Consider the following 19,148-nt stretch of genomic DNA (forward strand, 5'->3'; position numbering starts at 1 on the left):
GATAAAAAAAAATTCCCCCCCCCCCTTCTCACGGGCTCGATTTTCGGCTGAATTTATGTGTAAAAAATAAAGGGACTTTATTTCAGCAAACGGGCTTTTATGTGGTTTGTGCTTAGTGACTAAAGGTGAAGGACTGAAGCCAGGGAAGCCTCTAAACAGAAAGAGGCTCGCCGGTGCGTTTATCCCCGCTCGCTCCGAGAAAAAAAAATGGCGATCGCTTTTTTCCCTTTGCTGAGCAAGATTCCTGTGATCTATTGGTGGATTCAGCCCTAAACATTAACAGAGCTGTTTGTGATAACTGAGAAGAAATAAATCCTCCCAGCGTACTGGCCCTGATCCAAATCATGCCCTCCCCCAGTAACAACAACGTTTGCAAAATGCCATGAGAGCCATCTATGGGCCTCCCATTTTCATTTCTAGTTTGATATTAAGATATATTTGCCTACTCTGGGTTGGTAAATACCTGGAGGTCTTGAGAATACAGCCGGTCAAGGGGAAGTTGGGAAGCAACTCTTCAATGGGGATATAACACCATAGAGTCTGCCTTCCAAAGCAGCCATTTTATGCAGGGAAACTGATTTCTACTGCCTGCCTGAGTTAAGTTCTAATTCTGGAAGATCTCCAAGGAGGCCCACCTAGAGTTTGGCAACTCTACCTTAACATCAGCTGTCCAGAGATTGCTAAATGTCTCCAGGAATTTGGAGGACAATTCACCAGTGAGGGGAGAGGCCTTGTAACATGATAGCCCTAATTTAGCAGAATCTCCGCATCAGGAAGAGGAAAGAGTAAGACTGTTTCCGCAGCAGTGAAAAAATGCTGCAATGGCCTCCCTAATGTTTGGCAGAATAACAAACCTTTCACACCAAAATCAGGCTCTTAAGGAGCAGATCCCAATGTTTTCCTTGTTTGCCATGTGGTTTGTGAATCCTCAGAAAACACAATTTCTCCCCTTCCCCTAGGACAGAATTAACCGGTATCTAATGAGGAAGCTCAGGATTCAAGTCTGCTTCCTCCTCCATTTCCAATAGAGTTGGGTGCTTCGGTGTCCGAAGTGGCCGGTCACTCCCGATGCAGCCAGTGCCAAGCCATGGGGGGGAGGGGAAGGGAGGTGCGGGCATCAGCACATTGGCGAGTGCAGGCTCAGCACCTGCATGTGTGCATCTGCCGGCACTCCAATGCCTGCGCGGCACTGGCTACATTGGGAGTGACTGGCCGCTTTGGGCACCAAGGCGCCCAACCCTAATTCCCTCCTCAAGTGATAATGAATCAACTCCAACCAGTAATCTGCCTCTCCTCCCACCCTCCTCTCATATATTTTTCTTAAATTTTGAACATGATCATGTTACAAAAGCAAATTTGCCGTAACAATAGCACCCACTTTCTGGGGACGCTCCAGAAAGTTAAATGTCAAAAATGAGGGCTCCACATCCCTCCACCTTCCCCATCTCCCCCTCAAGAATCTAAATGCACTTTATGCTTTCTAGGTGTAACACGCTACTTTGCCACCTCCTTTCGTGCTTCTAATCAGGGAGCAACCAGGGGCAAGCCCATATGTGCTGTGATTTGTGGCTTGCTGTTATTGACAAGTCAAGGAGTGGGGGGGGGGGGGAGAGAAGTTTGGTTTTTTTTTCCCTTGCAGCCTGTTTGGGAAGCAAACCGCCGCCACGAGGCAGAGGGAAAATGTGGCAGGGGTCTGCCACGTGGAGGCATGCAAATGTGCGGCTTACAACCACACGTTTGCAGGCAGGAGGCAGCACGAGGCTTGCGCCTCCTTGCGGAAACAGTCTTCGAATCTGATGCAGTGAAAATGTGCTGGAAAATCATAACAGAATCATCCTAAAAGAAAGGGCTTTCGATACCATGGAGGAGAAGTATGGTGTGGTGTGCTAGTGAGAGCCATTATCCCAGAGCAGGAAGAGACGAAGGAGGAAGAAAAAAATACAATAGGAAAAAGAGGAGGAAGGGAAGGGCAGTGTCGTGGTTCAAGTCACAGCATTACCAGTAATCTCTCTCAGCCTGAGCTACTTCACAGGGCTCTTAGGGGGATAAAACAGGGGAGTTCTGTATTCAGCCATCAGCCCCTTAGAAAAAGGACAAGATTAAGAAGAACAGAGGGAGAAATAAAGAGACCTGCAGCCAGAGCAGTCAGCAGCGAGAAGGTTGGCTTTGGGAAAGGAGGCTGGGGTCTTCACAGCTTCAATACAACTGACTGAGAGTCGATTTACAAGAACTCCAAGGAATTTTATGTAAAATGTAGGCTATTTCTATCCGCCTTATCTATAGAGAACCAGTGTAATATAATTACTCATTGCTGTATACACAGCAAATCCCCAAAGGCAAGTGCATGCAAGGATAAGATGTGTTCGAATTACCTTCCTAAGGAAATGAGCAAGGAAGTTCTCTTCATGCCATTGCTGGACTTTGTTCTGTGCACGTAAGGCGTCCCTTTGCTCACATGTAGAAGATTAAGGGTGGGCCATGTGTTCATAGCAGCTGCCAAATTAGGATCCCTTTCATTCATGCACATTTGACTGCTGAACAAGAACTAGGTAAAGGTAATGAGATTTCAGAGGGACTTTATCTCCCAACAGCCCCTAATTCTGATCTAAGAGGGGAGAGAGAAAAGAAGTGGGGGGAGGGCAGAAAACTGCAGCCAGAAACAAGCCTGTGAGAGCTGGAAGGGCATCAGTGGTGATTTTAGAAACTGGAGTAACCTAGTTATTATTGAAACTTTCTTTATTTCTTTCGTGAAGCTTGTTGCTTGTTGCTGTGATGCATCTGCCAGAGCAATTACTGGAATTTACCAGGATTGATAATAAAAAGTGCCAGTATTCCTAAATCCAATCCTTTTATTGAAAGCAAATCTTTTATTTTAGTTCTAGGAAGAAAGCCCATTTTAAAAATAGAAAGGCAGAGGGAGGGCGATACGGCCCCAACAGGGCAGGGCAGGCCTGGCAATGAGGTGGGCCACGCAGTCTGGTGCAATGGAGTGAGAGCAGACACGCCCCTCTAGCACTCCCAGTGGCTAGGAGGTTTGAAAGTGTGGCATGGCCAGTGTGGGCTCCATGGAGCATATCTAGACAGCCATCCCCAATTTCCCAACTTACACCAAGTGCTGGGAAGCAGCATGGAGGAGGAGGAAAGGGGCAGGGAAGAGCCTTTGACTGGCCATCAGTGGGAAAATAGTGCCACCCTATTGGGGGCATGTCCTGCAGTGAGGTCTAATCAGAGGCCCAGCAAATCGTTGGAAGGACTATGCATTTTTATGTGGTATGATTTGTGCAAGCATAGGACAGAAAAATGAGGTGATGGTCTTTAACCAGAAAATTTAGGGCCATTTCGCACGGCTTCAAAGTAGCACAATGGTTGCTATTTGGAAACGCTACTAATTTGCCATAACCCACGACGTCGTAGACAATCTGCAACAATCCTGAAACCAATCAGCAAAAAGCGCTTCATTGTGGCGCTTTCAGGGGAATCCAGAAAAGTGGATTCACCCTCCGGATAGCGATACACTCCTGCAACCAATCTGCAACAGTAGCGCTAAAGACCTGTGCGTTACCATTGTTGCTGGTTCTTCAAAGTCCCTCCCCCTAGCTCTCTCCTCCAAACTTCCGGCGAAGCGATCGCCATTTTTTTTTCTCCGAGCGAGCGGGGATAAACGCACCGGCGAGCCTCTTTCTGTTTAGAGGCTTCCCTGGCTTCAGTCCTTCACCTTTAGTCACTAAGCACAAACCACTGAAAAGCCCGTTTGCTGAAATAAAGTCCCTTTATTTTTTACAAATAAATTCAGCCGAAAATCGGGCCCGTGAGAGGGGGGGGGGGATTTTTTTTTTATCACTCGAGGCAGCGTGCAAACGATCATACAATCAAACGACAGCTCACATTAGGCAGCTGGATGGGTCTCTCCGTAGCAATGAATCTACCTAGATTCGTTGCTATGGGTCGTTTTTTTTAAAAAAAAACCTTTCTTAAAGGGAAAGGGGCTGTTTGGGAGCATGCTAACGGCTTCCCATTGGCTGCTTGACGGCCAGGGGCGGGACGAGCTTGGCAATAGCGCTTCCTTTCTAGCGATTTCTGCCGAGACCGGAAGCCTGTGGGAAACGCTAAAAAACGCAACTGATTCCACTACAAAGGCAGGTATGCATAACGACGAATTCCACTATTTTAAATGGCGATTTTTCATTCCGCAAACAATTTGCAACAAAGATCCCTGTGCGAAAAGGCCCTTACTATTCAGGACATTACAGTACAGCCAGGCTTCTGAATGTGGGAATGACTTCCCAATAGCTACATGCTACCCTCTCTGACCATCCATAGTATACATTATGTAGGTTCAAAAATGCCTATATTAAAATGTTATATGCAAGTGTATTTATATTTGGGGGTTTGCTGCTATTGTGATTTTTGGTCTCACCCTTGAGATAATCCCATTGATGTCACTTGGCCTATAACTGGAATGCATTTAGTTTTGAGAAGAAAGCAAAGCCCCATTACTGCCTGAGACTGTGGCCAGAAACTTCACTGGAATCAGGGATTTCCACTTTCTACCTTTAGAAATTTGCTATATCAATGTTTGCACAATCAATTTGATTTCATTGAGGTTCTAAGAGCACAACTGATTAAACTATCTCACCTATGTACCTCATTGTCTCTCCTTAGGACATGCACTTAGGACATGTAGTTAATGTTGTGGTTTTTTTTTTAATACGAATGAACTAAATTGACATGATTTGATTCCTAGCTTCTTTCATTAGAAGGTACTTCTATAGTATCTCCCTTTGTCTTCAGGTGACTGAATCAATTTTGAAAATAGCTGATGGTCTTTCTAATTTCACCCACGTGGTTCCCTGATGCTAACAATGAAACTCTCCAGTCCAGGTATATAAAATTAATTAATGATCACAGCATCAACAAACACAGATCATGCTCCTACCACTGAAAAATGCTGCTAGGTGTGCATTCGAGTATACCCAACTATAAAGTACCTCATAATTGATCAACTGAATTTTATACTCTACCTTTCCCCGTGGTTTAAGGAGCTTGCAAATCCAAATTTTAAACAAACTTTTAAACATACAAAAGGCAATAAAACTCCAGTTGACCCTCCCCCCACAAATGACCTGTTACCCATATAACTCCAAGTGACCCTTCCCACACAAATGACCCAATACCTATCAAAGCCCTAGCAAATAAAGTGGCTTTGCAGCAGCTTCACCAAATTTCCTTCATCTTCTCAAACACCCCATTCTGTAGAGTGGGGGGCTATAAAAGAAGAAATGCAGACTTGAGCCAATAGTAACCAGAGTGCTGGCTGTTGCCTCTGTATTTTACCCTGCATCCCTCCTAATCACATCTAAATCTTTCACATACTTATGAACCATTTCAGCGGGATATGCGCCACTAGGAAATGTGTCACAAGTGTGAGAGATTTTCTAGTCATATGGCTGGAATATGTAGATGTTCCTAGGAGTAACATCGGAATAGCTTCAAGTGAGACAGCACCATGTTATTCAGGGTCCCATTAACGTAACTCTATGTCCTGCTCTTCTGTGGATATTACAGTTGTTCCTAGCATAGCAGCTGTGACTAAGTGCCTTTTTCAATCCTTGAAATCCCTACTGTACATCCTTCTATCTATAGCATGAGAAGCATTCAGAAAGTATGTTTTCTTTATTCGTAGTTTCCAATGAAAAACCTAATGGTGGGTCTTTCTTGCCACTTAGCATTTTGTTCATTCATTGGAACCGAGCTACAGCCCTGGTTTCAGGTTTCCCAGACGACTCTTCTAACCTTTCATATTTTCTCTCACATATACTTCCAGTTATGAATACTGAGCCGAAAGCTAAGTCCTTGTATAACTATTCTAAACATGTTGCTCAATAGGGATGGGCATCAACCAGGAAAATGCAGTTCAGTTTGTGGTTTGCAGCATGCCCAGTTTACAATCCACAAACTGTCACAACCTTTTAAGAGTCAAAGCAACTAGTTACGTTTGTGAGGTATGGTGTGTACTAGATTCCCCACAAACACTGTGCTAGAGACACCAAACTCGCAGAATTCTTCAGCTGACTGTTCTCTATCGTCCCTCAAAGTTGGGGGAGGATTGTATTTCACAATGGGGTTAAGGCCTCCCAAACAAGATGACCTCAGGGAAAGTGCTTTCTGGGGAAATGACAGCTGACAGGCAGCCATTTTGACAGGTGCAGACTCAGGAGTATATAGAATGTATCCTGTGCAAGCCACAGACACCAAGCTCACAGGAAATGTCTGGCTGGCTCTCCTCTACCTACTCTCCATGTTTGGTGAGGATTGGATTTAGAGGGTTCAAGCTATGCCCCCCCCCATAAAGTGCCTCCATCATCCATTGTTTCCATTGGAAGGTTGGAAAACACACACACAAACAAACAAAATCAAGGGATATAGAAGCCCAGCATAACAGAATCAAAGACCCAGAAAATCACTGCAATAGAAATGGAAAATGGGGGCATTTTTGTAAGCTCAACAGAACCAGTGAAATGTACAAGGTGTCCAGCAATACCAGTGCAATCACAGAGTACCCAGCAGAATCCAGTGCCAATGTGGCAAGGCCAGCTCAACAGGACTGATGTCTAGCACAGAATCACACGCCATGCAAAAGGTGGTTGGAAGCCCAGCAGAACCAGTGCAAAGTACTAGTATTCAGTAAAACCTATTACCACTGTGGCAATGCCAGGTTGGAGACATTTTGCAAGCCCAGAAGAATGAGTACAATGTATAGGGTATCCAACAGTACCAGTGCAATTATAGAGAGTCAAAGAACCCAGTGCCACTGGCACTGCAAGCTTAAAAGGACTGATCTCAAAGTACAGAGTCACAAACAAGAAGGGTAGGATTTTGCAAGCTCTATGCAAGAAAATGGGAAGTGAACAGAAGGGAATGCTGGCAAAGGGGAGGACCCTTTGAAACTGACATGACTAGTTTGAAACTGACAACAGAGTTTCCAAAGCTGGAGAATCAAACACCCCTGTTGGTTTGCAGTTTGGTAAACATTTTGTTTGAGTAGAATCAGTCTTTCTGAAAGGGTATCCATTCAGTAGCCTACAGGAATCTCCACTAACTACCTGAAAATTCATAGGAAGTTCATGCTGGTGGACCTACCATGAACTTCAGTTCACAAACTATGAACCGGCCTAAATTTGTCACACATTTTAGTTCCTGAGCCGGTTTCTGCCCATCCCAAATGCTCACCTTCCACTTCCAGAGTTACAGGTTTTGAATAGGCTGTTCCAAGGCTGTTCTTTGCCACACATCTATAGTGGCCAGCATCTTCTCTTTGAACATTATGAATCCGTAAACTGCCTGATTCAAGAATGGCAATCCGGGTGTTTTCCTGCAACCAATGAGCAGACCAACTGAGAGTGAGAAGGGACAGAGCTTCTATTAGTATGCATATGAGCCAACCTAAGCCTTCTGCATCCAGCAGCATCACTAAACCAACATCACATGAATACACAAGGCTCTCTAACATACAATCAGATAATCTGTCTATCAAGGACAGTACTGTGTACTCAGATTGGCTAAGGCTTTCTGAGGTCTCAGGTGGAGATGCCAGGGCCTGAACCCAGGATCTTCTGTAAGCAAAGCAGATGCTGTCCCACTGAGAAAAAGATGCTCCCCCCCAAAAGGGTGCAACGGGATGCTTGATTATATAAGTTCTATCATCTACTCACCTTTATACTATATTCTCCCTTGATCCATGACACAGAAGGCTTTGGATTCCCCATAGTAGTACATGGGAAAACTGCCTTTAAACCTTCAATTATCTTTACATTGGAAGGTGGACGAGTTATTCGGGGTCCTAAAATTTAAAAGGCCAAGATAAAATTGAGATGACAACCACATACTCAAAAGCAACGCAACCAACATAGTACAAATATATGTACTTCAACTATTTTCAATATCTCATGGCTCAGAAAAGTTCTACATTTAGGAGAAGTCATTCTAAAACTTTGCTAAACATTACATGTGACCCAAATCGAATCAGGGGTTCCTTGACCTGGCTTGTGGTATATGTGGCATCAAGGGGCTGTTCATAAGGGCAGCACACTATTTTCTTGAACCAAAGTGGCCATGGAAGGGCCCTGTTTCTCCCTCTCTGCTCCACATGTCCTGACTTGGACATGTGCAAACTCTAGAATTATCTATCTCTGTTCCAGCCATGTGTGTAGAAAACAGTTTGGGGAGGTTTGGACTGCAAGGGAGAAAAAAAGATAGCAGGAACCAGCAAGGGAAAAACCAGCTGGGACAAGTTGCAAGTGAGGCTGCAATCCTAAATTAAGGACAATTTTTCCTACCTCCCCTCTCCCAGTGCAGTCCCCCAGTCTCTGCAAAATGGTGCTTCTGGGAGAGAAGAGATCCTGAGGAACAACAATAGGGGGTCTGCAGCAGGAAGGGACAATTGTTGGAAATTGCCAATTAAGTCTGCATCCAACCCCAGCTGAACAAGAAATGTAAGCAGACGTGTGCAAAATGTCTTATCAGGTCAGGCCCTGATCAGCACAATATGCTTATACTTACTCATTTTCACCTGCAGGGCCCCACAGCTTTCTGCTGGCGCTCCTACTCCGTTGTTTGCAGTACAGCAGTACACCCCATCATCGTTGTCCTCCACACTCAGAATGGTGAGAAGCTGCCCATTTTCACGAATGCTGTATCGTGTGTCAAAGGGCCTGAAGATATTATATACATATATATTAAAATTTTTAAATAAGCATACTGCATATTACAAAACTATTATTATGAAAAGCGTTAAGCTGCCATTTTGCAATACATTAAAAAATACTAATTCTGACAAAGAACTTCCAAGAAAAGACCACAAAGACAATGGCTACCACAGAGAGAATGGCTGCTTTGAAGGGTGCCATGATCCCTCCCCAAATCACTTAAGAATTTCCTAAGCCAGAGTTTTTGCACCTCTTGGGTGATCACTATTCACCCAACTACTTTAACAAATCTGTTAGCACGTTTAAACATCTTCCCCTCAAATGGAACTCAGGGCAGATTTCTCCATATTCCCGCTTCCAAGAGATTCTGTGTGTATGGAGGTAACGTTCCTGACACACTTTACTATATGCTTATTGAATGTCCTAGGTTTGTTCAATTGTGTTGTCCTTTAGTGAGTTACCTGAAGAAAATTAATTTTTTTCGTGCGGATGAGAAGCATTTGATTAATGTACTATTAATCAAATAAAGACCCTGCATTTATTGTGGTAGTCAAGATAATGTTGGCTATTCTAAATTATACACATGATTTCATCACTTCTGTAACCCTTGAAATGTCTAATTTTAAATATGTTGTCTTATATATACCAATAAAAGTATTCTGATTCAGAGCTGGTGCCTGCTTTAGGACCACTCCCTGTGTTGCATAGTGAAAACCTAATTTGCCATCAAGCATTCAGACAAATATACCTGTAGGACTCATGTGCTTCCAGGTTCATTTAGGCGCACAGGTAAAATATATCTCATGGATGTTTTTAAAACTGTGTGCTGTGGTCCTATAATATTCTACATTTATGGTGTAAGGACTACCATGAGGGTAGAGCCATCAATAACCCAATAATTGTTGGACATTATTGTATTATGGGAAAGGGCCATGGCTCTGTGGTAGAACATCTGCTTAGAATGCAGAAGGTCCCAGGTTCAGACCCCAGCATCTCCAGTTACAGGACCTGGGAGTAGGTGTCATGAAAGACACTAGAGAGTTGCTGCCCATCTGAGGAGACAGTAGTGACCTTGATGGACTAAGGTCTGATTTAGTAAGAGGCAGCTCCATGTGTATGTATTTTAGAGTTTAGTGTAAATTAATAGTAACTTGTTTGTAATTCTTTTCATGCATGTAATTCTTACCTGATAGGAATGTTATTACGGGTCCAGGTAACTTCTGCTTGGGGATAAGCTTCTACCACACACACAAAAGTGGCCACCTCTTCGACCAGAGCATCTACTGTTTCCAGAGCAGTAGATATAATGGGTGCTGCAGAACAGAAAATAAAAATGGCTTGAGCAGATGAATAATGTTAATGAAAGAACCATGAGCCTAATTGAACCAATGTCTTATAAGCCCCCTCCACAAACACACACTGCTGCTTATAATAATTTAAAAGTCAGAATCAATTATAATTAATGTAAAACAATAACGATTCAAAAACAACCAGTAGTTAAAGAATCATGCTTTTATGTTGGTATTGTAAAGATCTCACCCGAGTGCCAGAAAAGACTTTTGAAACAGGAAAGAGTTTACAGCTTTCCTAAATAACAGTAAATGCAGACCTCTCACAGGACAGCATTCTACAAGAAGGGTACTGCATACGGAGAACTCCTAGCTCTTTGTGGCTATCTAGGGGTTGCCAGACCCATGCCAGCTGGGAGGGGAATTGTAAGGAGGGGGAGTGCAATTGACACAGTGACATCATGGCTGGATAATCAGCAGCATTCTAGGAATTCCCCCTGTTTCTATGGTTGAGACCACAGTGACAGCAAAAATCACTAGAATGCTACATTCACAGTGACCAGAACTAACACCTCTTTGCTGGGATCTTTCCATTGCAACAAAGCAGATTTGGGAAAGATCAGAGGGAACCCAGAAAACCGCCAGAGATGCATGCTGTGGGGAAGCGGGGGGGGACCCCACTTCCTAATGTCATCAAAGTTAGGATAAAACCTGTTTGGGAAAGGTCAGAGACTTGCAGAACACCTTAGAGAGACAGAACAAGAGTAGAAGGCTCTGTCACTTCTGTTGTTCCACCTTCGAACTGTGTGGCCTAAGTCTGAATTTTCAGAGGAGTGGTGTGAAGATAGCGGTCTGAGATTGTTATCCTTCCTTTCAGAGTTTCTGAGTCTCTTCTCCCTTCTTTCAGAAATAGGGGGAGAAGAAACAGCCAGAGTGTAAGGCAGGGTTGCTGTTATCTAGCAGATGAGTTTGAACAGAAAGTGTCCCTGGTTAATATTGTTAAATATACAACAAATAATTCCTGCAGAGCACACCTTCCTTGTCTCCTACACATGTACCCTTTATTTTTGATAAAAAAGAAACACAATATTTGTATTTTGAGTTCTACTTGTAAAAGATAAAAGATGATTAGAGGGTCTGGGTAATTGCTTTGAAATTATATTTTCTTTTAGTTTGCCTATGAAAAATTTCCTCTTGGTTAGGAGCAGAGGAGAAATGTATTCAAACTGATGTATTACAGCCGAAAACTTTCCATTGTAGCTTAAAGCAGTTTACAATTACAGGATTAAAAGCATACAAAATACAATAAAATTCTGCCCAAGAAAATTCTACACTATCATCATCTTCATCATCATCATCATCATTTCTCTATTTACAAAGCTTGTATATTGGGCCCTCCAGTATTTATTATTTGTGTACATTATTTACCAATCACCATTCTCACTGAGCAGATTTGAAAAAACGACCACATAGGTTAACAACACATTTTCTTTCATGTTTTTCTGTTTTTGGTGGCTACCTTGAAAGCAATATGTTGGGCCCTGCAGCATCTTTGTTTTGAAGGAATGAATTAAATGCAATTACTTTGATAACATAAACCACCTTGAGCACCGCTTCTTATAGAAACGTGGAGTGTCATTCAGCAAGTAAATCCAAGTCCTCACAAACCAATCGAAAACTAGCATAAAACAATTAAACAGCATAGAGATAAAACCAGCTTAAAGATAAGCAACTTGTCCAAAAATCATGTCATGCAATTTCTAATTTCTCCTTTTTCTGGAAACCGGTGCATACATTACCGATGTCATTCTGAATTGTTCAGTGTATCAAAGTTACATTGAAGAATATTAAATAATTTTGTTTTTCGTCATAAGGCAATGCGTGATGGAGACTGAAATGGCATCTCCTAGGATTTCTTTTCCTTCTCCATGCCATTCTTGGCATCAAAAGGCATTTATGAACAGCTTGTTCAATCTATGTCCCCCACTTGTGTTTTACGCTTTCTCTACGGCACACCTAGGGAAACCCTGTGAGTGGAAAGGAACCCTCCCCCCGACCTTCTCAGAGTGCAAAAACCCAGTCCTGCCCACACATCAATCACAAAATAGACATTATTGCAAAAGACTGGGTGACACTTTCCAGGTAGAGAGCCAGAAAGCAACTCGCTGGAGTTGCCAAAATGATCATCCCTTCACTTGGAACCTGCGCCTTAGCTATTGGTTAGCTCTGACCTTCAGTACAATGTGAGCATTACGGCACCAAAGTTGTTCTCTGGATAAGAAATCTATCCAAGCCATACTCTGCCATGACACATCTCAGTTTTTGTTTTACGTTTTCTGGTGTACCCTTTTGTGAGCACATCAACTTACTTAAGATCATCTTCAGAACCCTCCATCAGCTCCCCCACCTCAGACTTCAGAAGCATATAGTTACCCAAGATAGGGCCTTTTGGGTTTGCCCCCAGCATTCTCTGGGCACACTCAACTGGGACCTAATTTATTATTCTTATATAAAGAAATTGCAATAACAAACTCGGAGTGTACGCTACTCCCCCATCCTTCCCTCTTCACCTCTTTGATAATGGGGGAGGGATGGGATTTTTAGCTGTCATGCGAGTAGTTTGATGTTTTAATGGGAATTTTAATGGGCTAGTTGTTGTGACCTGCCTCGAGCCTGTCGGGAGAGGCGGGAAATAAATAAATATAATAATATAAATAACAACAACAACAACAACAACAACAACAACAACTTCAGGGCAAAAAGAAGCCACTCATTCAAAAGACCAGAATATTATCTTGAAGTGATGCTCAATGTCTGGTCTTTTGAATGAGTGGTTTCTTTTTGCCCTGCAGTTTGTTACTGCAATTTCCTTTTAACAAATGAATTTTCCTGACTTCTGAGTATTAGTAAATTTTATGTAGTTGTTGGATTAGATTCCTTGACAGATTTGTCCACTGAAAGATGGGGGAGAAATTTATTAAATAACAATAAACACATGGCTAGGAACTAATACATGGTGTTTGCAACGGAGCCTTTTTTTATTGGCTGAACTACTGACATCAGTATTCCCAGTCCCAGTATCTTCCTTATGTTGGTGATACATTTTAATTCACCAAACGTTCCATTTGGAAATTTTTGTAAAGAGCAATTCTTCCTCTCTCATCCCAATTTTGCACAGAAAAACATAACTATCCAAGCTGAACTATAAAAAACTGTATGCAGAATCAATAACTGACAGCCAAGCTAGATATTTCACACAGTTGTATGTTTCTTGGTACAGTGGTTAAGAGCGGTGGCTTCTACTCTGGAGAGCCCCACTCCTCCACATGCAGCCAGCTGAGTGATCTTGGGCTAATAGATAGAGCTGTTCTCACACAGCAGTTACTCTCCTTCTCCTCCCAACTTTTAAAATGAAAAGGCAACTTTGGAGGCTGCAATCAACAGCAGAAGAGGGGCAGGATGGGTGCTCCCTTCATATAATTTGTTCATTCAAAATTATATCCCCTCCAACCAAGTTGCTATACAGCCTACAGGGAGAATGATAAGAAATCCCTGCATCTTTTTCCCTGAAGGTGGGAAACCTGCTGAGATGTGATTTTGACTGGACAGATCGCAGGAAGGGAGAAAATGTAAGTATCTTGCGAGTTCTCCTCTACCAATTTCAGGCTCCCATTGCTGGTTTTCTTTCCTTTTTTAAGTTCACAGGAATAGCCATAGAAAAGCCAGTCTTACTATCAAAGCTCTGGGATCAAGCCCATGTTTATGTGTGAAATTTAAGACACTATGGTAAATCTGCCAATACATAAATGGTTTATAACATATAGTGCATTTACAAGTCTCATTGATATAAATTGGAAATACCCCTTTAATTGCACACAGGACTGTAATGAATATTCGTATGGTTGTCCATAAATTGTACACAAACAAATAAAGACAGAACGATTAATCTCAGAGTGTTCAACCCATGCAGTCCTATGTATGTTTACAGGAAAGTAATTCCCTCTGAGTTCAATGGAACATTCCCCAGCAAAATGTGAATGGGATGGCAGCCTAAAGCATACTCTGCTAACAGTCTAGTACAGCTGTTCCCATCTTAGCATTTGCCTTTGGTATGATAAACACACTTCCCCTTCACAGAGCCGTCCCAAAAATGCCTTACTCATCACAGCACAGTTTACAGCAACTTGCAAATTCAAAGGGAACAAGATTTATCCACAGTACTTTCTCAGGCACAATTACAGAGGCAATTGTAGAAGAAAACAGTTTGTTCATACATACCTCTGTGGGCTGTCCCCTATGAAAAAGAAATGCAAAGTCCTCAGCCAATGACAAAGCAAAGCAAAGATGCAAACCGTTTACCTTTGGGGAGTTTCTCAGCCAAGCCAAAGGCTGCCAGGGTGAAGATATGTACAAGTGGAATGTTCCGCGAATTTTTCATGATGAGTCTGGGGGGGGGGGAATGCGTCGTCTTTAATCCAAGACAGGCATATTCCTTTGCTGTTTCATATTAAAGTACGGATCATTGCAAAGTTTCTTCTCAGCCACGGACTCTGTAGGTTCTAAGTATAATCAGGAATTCTTTGACTTGGCTGCAGTGATGGACATGGCCAGCTGGTGCGCTTCCACTTAGGTCAGTATCAAAATGTGGGGCTCATGAAACAAGAGAATGCAAATCCCTTGAGCATTCCTTTTAAGCAAACAGTGAGGAGCACAATGCTTCGATGCCTTTCTAAAATAATAGCTGGACCCAGTACAGCATAAGGTGTTAGGTCTTTGTCTCAGACAAAGAAAAATATACTCATTGCTCATTTTTGATGCTGTTTTTTTTTTCTCAATCCTGCTAGATTATACCAAGGGCTTGGTCAGGACTGCATTCTGAGGTCATCCAGGTGGCTTTGGGAAGGGTACAGAACTGCTTTTTATTGTGGAAGAATGTTGGTCCATCTGATCTAGGAATGAGAATGGCAAAACCCGTCACAAGCTTAGGCTTCCTGATGAAATGCCTGTAGCTATAAGAATTTAAGCTTGAACCAGGAGCACTATGGTTGGCTTTTGCACTCATTTTAATAAATTTTAATAAATTCTCTCTGCAGCCTCATACAGTCATATTTTAATGGAGGAACTCGGTCCAACATTGCAGTGCCACAGCTAAAAGAAAATATAAATAAAGCCAGCACTATGGTGTGACTGTGTGAAGGAGAAACTCTTTTGACAAAGTTTCCCACCCACCCACCCCCCAAAAAAAAAGATGTGAAGGAAAGCACAAAGACTTATTGTAGGCTTTCTCAACCAGGGTTTTATGAAACCCTGTGGTTTCTTGACAGTCCTGGAAGGGTTTCCTGAATTAATGGTAATTAATTTTAATATATTTTTAAAAATTTATAAAAGATTTTAAATATATGGTCATGTAAATGCCCCTCCCAAAATTGCCAATGATGGCCCTGGAGGGGATGGGTAGGGGAAGGGCCCCAGGTGGTCATGCACACAGCTATGCTTCCCAATCATATTCTGCACATCTGTACCATTTCTGGAGGTTCTCAAAGCCTGAAGAATGTTTCTCAACCCAGTATGCTGTAGAAGTGAAAAAGGCAAACTTAATGTTAGGGATTATTAGGAAAAGAATTGAGAATATTATTGTTGACCTAGTAATGCCACTGTACAGATCTATAGTGTGTATGGCCTTATCTGCAATACTAGGTACAGTTCTGGTCCCTGTATCTCAAAAATGGCATTACAGAGTTGGAAAAAAGTACAGAGAAGGGCAGCCAAGATAATTAGGGGGTTCTCACACCTACCAGAAAAGATGATAGGATTAAAACAATAACATACAAATCCTGTGTTCTGCCACTGAACTCTTTCTATCAGAGCCAATTCCCAAACAATTTTTAATCATTACATGACCCTACTTTAGTATCCACTACATATATCATCACAACTTTTTGTAAGTACTAAACAAAATAATGAACATCCTCTGAACAAAATAATGAACATGTGCACAGAGATTCTTAGGGTAAATTTAGTTTATTTTTCTCTGTTTTATTTTGGTTATATCAGTTTGGTTTCTTTTTTTCCTCTGTTCTTCAGCTATTTCCATTTGTTTTAGTTAGAAACAACTGTAACTATTTCATTTGTTCAAGCCAATAAAATAAAATTCTTAGGGATTATATCCCTCATCCAGCGGATATTCCCTGTCAAACCTCAGGCTAATGGAGAAAATGACCCAATTTTAGAGGGAATTACCATTGCACAGCAGGGACCACAGTAGCATGAATGGGTGTATCAGTCAAGGTTTCCTCTTTTCATGGAATCCTAAAGTGTAGGGTAGGGCATCTCTTTCTAAAAAGAAAAAAAAATACCCATCCCTAGTTAGTAAAGTAATTCTACACCATGTTTAGTATTAATACACCAATTTGCTTTGTTAGTTTGCAGTAAAGCAAGCCATGAAACCACAGGGGGCTGTACGTGCTAACTGAAACGCAAGAATCATTGATATGCAATTACATCCAAGGTGGAATGTGACAGCTGTTCTATTACAAGCAAAATCAAATCCCGGTAAGGTCATTTCAATTGGGCATTTATCATAAAAGATTTTAAGCAAGAACTACAAAAGTCTTTGCCGTCACATAGTTCTGTGAATATCCAAAAGTGCTTTGTGATAAGAGTCACAGTGACTACACAATTTATTGTTATAGCTCCATCCCCTCCTAAAGAAAAAAAAAACACCAAAACAAAACAGTGACATTCACCTTTTGATATAAAAACATTTGCAAGTGTCTTATCTAAGCATATGTATTCTATAAGCCACTTTTTCAATGATACAGAAAGCATCTTCACACCGATAATGTGAGATTATTCTCCATGTAACTGCAAAAATCTAGTTTTATGCAATTATCAGAATTTCTTTTTATTCAGAGCATTTAAAAATAGACATACAAATGGCATGATTTTTTTTTTTAAATATCATAGGCCAACATTTCCTGAGAGCCAAGATGAAAAGTGGTCCAAAAATGATCAGATATTTTGATCTCTGGAGCTTGGGCTTGATCCCCAAGACAGAGATTAAAATTCAGGTCACTTTTAAAATTGAAGTTCAGATGGTGATAGTTGGAATATTTTGCTATGCTTTTCTTCCTTACAGTGAACATGGAAACTGTAAAGATGACTTCTCATAAATCTTCTGCCCATCTTAAAAATACTTAAATTGAATTCCATGCATTACATCTGCAACGAATTACAAATCTTAGCTGCTCAGAGTACAGGAATAAATAGCTGAAATCCTATCACCAAATAATATCCTTTGGCCTTTGCGAGCTTTGGGGGATAAATTCTGGATGCTCCACCATGACCTATCCCCCACACTTGATACAGAAAGTGAACTGGTCGTCTTGGGAGAATATGTTTGATGACTTCAGGCGACTCTCATTAACCCAAGTGACCAAGTTGCTGAATTCAGTGAGGGCGACCACTTGTCCTCTGTACCCCTGTCCTTCCTGGCTCCTAAAATCAAGCCACAGGAGGACTGGACTCCCGCTCTGGGAAATAATAAATCTGTCTCTTTTGACAGGGGAGTTCTCAGATGTGTTAAAAGAGGTGATGGTACATCTACTGCTGGAAAAAAAAACTACTGTTGAAAAAAACCCTGGGACACGGCCAATTACCACCCCGTTTCCCATCTGGAATTTCTGGTGAAGATACTTAAAAGGGCTCCACAGACCAGCTTCCCCTTCCATGATTCTAATATACTCTCAGCGTTCCACAGGGCCTGCAAAACGGAACTCTTCCGCCAGGTGCATGGTTGAGGCCAGGGTCAGTGAGGAAGATCAAGGCCCCCCCTCCAGCATTACGCAACAACTTGAGTCATCTTAACCCTCCTTCCTCCCCCCTCTAGAGGTAGGGTCGGGTGGGGTAATAGTCTGCCATGTTCTCATTTGTATTGTGATGTATTTTTTTAATTTTTGTGTCTTTTAATGGGGGTTTTAATGGGTTTTTCCGGGAGTGGAGGGGAATAATAATAATAATAATAATAATAATAGTAGTAGTAGTAGTAGTAGTTGTTGTTGTTGTTGTTGTTCACACACACTCCCCCTTTCTTTATTAATATCCAATCAGTGGACATCAAGAGTAATTTTTTGGCATTTCTGCATGCCACAGATGCAACGGGAAAAGGTTGTGCATTGGTATTGGACAGGGTGCCAGAAAAGTATAGATTGCTGGCCTCCAGTATTTGTGGCCAATGCTATGATAATGGTGCCAGCGGAATGCAAGCCATTGCTATAGTCCTCAGCCATTTTTAAATTATACCTCAAACTCCTTACAACTGGAATCTTGTATATGCACGCTACATCCAATTCTGACCCAGCAAAGGGATTTTTTGGAATATCACATCACATTTATTAATTCTCTTTTCAGAGCAATAAAACACTGGAAAGTGACCTTACAGCACTTGCTACACTGGACCCAGGCTGCTCTGTCTCAGACATGTTGGCCTGCTTGCCTAGATGCTGTCAGAGTTGTTTTGCTGCAATTTATTTTATTTATTTTATTTTATTTATATACCGCCCTCCCCAGAGGCTCAGTGCGGTTGCTACAAATTGCTACAACTTGCTGATGCATTAGAGAAGCTTTCTTATGGCACACATGTTTACCATGCTGGCTACACTCAGGCAAAAAATATACATAGCCATCATTGCATCGAATTAGTGCCCTTAAAGTGACAATCGAAAAAGATTAGCATATGGAGTCATGGTCAACAAACATGCTGTTTTCAAACATGATAGTCTACTCTATAGCATCTTCCTGTATTTTCCATGTAGGGAAAATGTCTTATGTAAAATGACCTTGAGTCTTCATCAAGTTTTAATTGAAATAAAATGTTTATTTATTCATAACATTTTAAAAACAGTACAATGTGTGTAAACCCACAATGAAAAATTTGGAGTATGATATTTCTTGGATAATTGAATTGGTTGCATCAAAGAATGATGTAATTGAGTGTTACATTTATCAATATTAAAATGGAAGGTTCTCCCCCCCTTCCCACCTTGTATTAGCAAAATGGTGGCTCCTTTGATGCAGTGCTGAGTGATAAAATTAGGTTCCCCTCTTTCTGCTGGATGTTTCTAAATAAAACTCTTCCCCATACTGGGGTTATTCA

The 19,148-nt window shown here is 41.7% G+C and overlaps 2 protein-coding genes across 2 annotated transcripts in view; one reads left to right on the plus strand and one right to left on the minus strand.

Annotated features, from left to right (window-relative positions):
* MUSK (muscle associated receptor tyrosine kinase) overlaps positions 1 to 14,552 on the minus strand; it is a 56,635-nt gene extending 42,083 nt beyond the window's left edge. The window contains exons 1-5 of the mRNA XM_077345285.1: positions 14,354 to 14,552; positions 9,892 to 10,018; positions 8,560 to 8,711; positions 7,713 to 7,840; positions 7,231 to 7,372 (exon numbers count right to left, since the gene is read on the minus strand). Coding sequence (XP_077201400.1) covers positions 7,231 to 7,372; positions 7,713 to 7,840; positions 8,560 to 8,711; positions 9,892 to 10,018; positions 14,354 to 14,432 — 628 coding nt within the window. The 5' untranslated portion in view covers positions 14,433 to 14,552. The remainder of the gene's footprint in view (positions 1 to 7,230; positions 7,373 to 7,712; positions 7,841 to 8,559; positions 8,712 to 9,891; positions 10,019 to 14,353) is intronic.
* SVEP1 (sushi, von Willebrand factor type A, EGF and pentraxin domain containing 1) overlaps positions 13,498 to 19,148 on the plus strand; it is a 168,047-nt gene continuing 162,396 nt past the window's right edge. Inside the window, exon 1 of the mRNA XM_077345283.1 lies at positions 13,498 to 13,623. The gene's annotated coding sequence lies outside the window, so the exon portion shown is untranslated. The remainder of the gene's footprint in view (positions 13,624 to 19,148) is intronic.

The sequence above is a fragment of the Paroedura picta genome, chromosome 7 (genome assembly GCF_049243985.1).
Source record: "Paroedura picta isolate Pp20150507F chromosome 7, Ppicta_v3.0, whole genome shotgun sequence".
NCBI lineage: Eukaryota > Metazoa > Chordata > Lepidosauria > Squamata > Gekkonidae > Paroedura > Paroedura picta.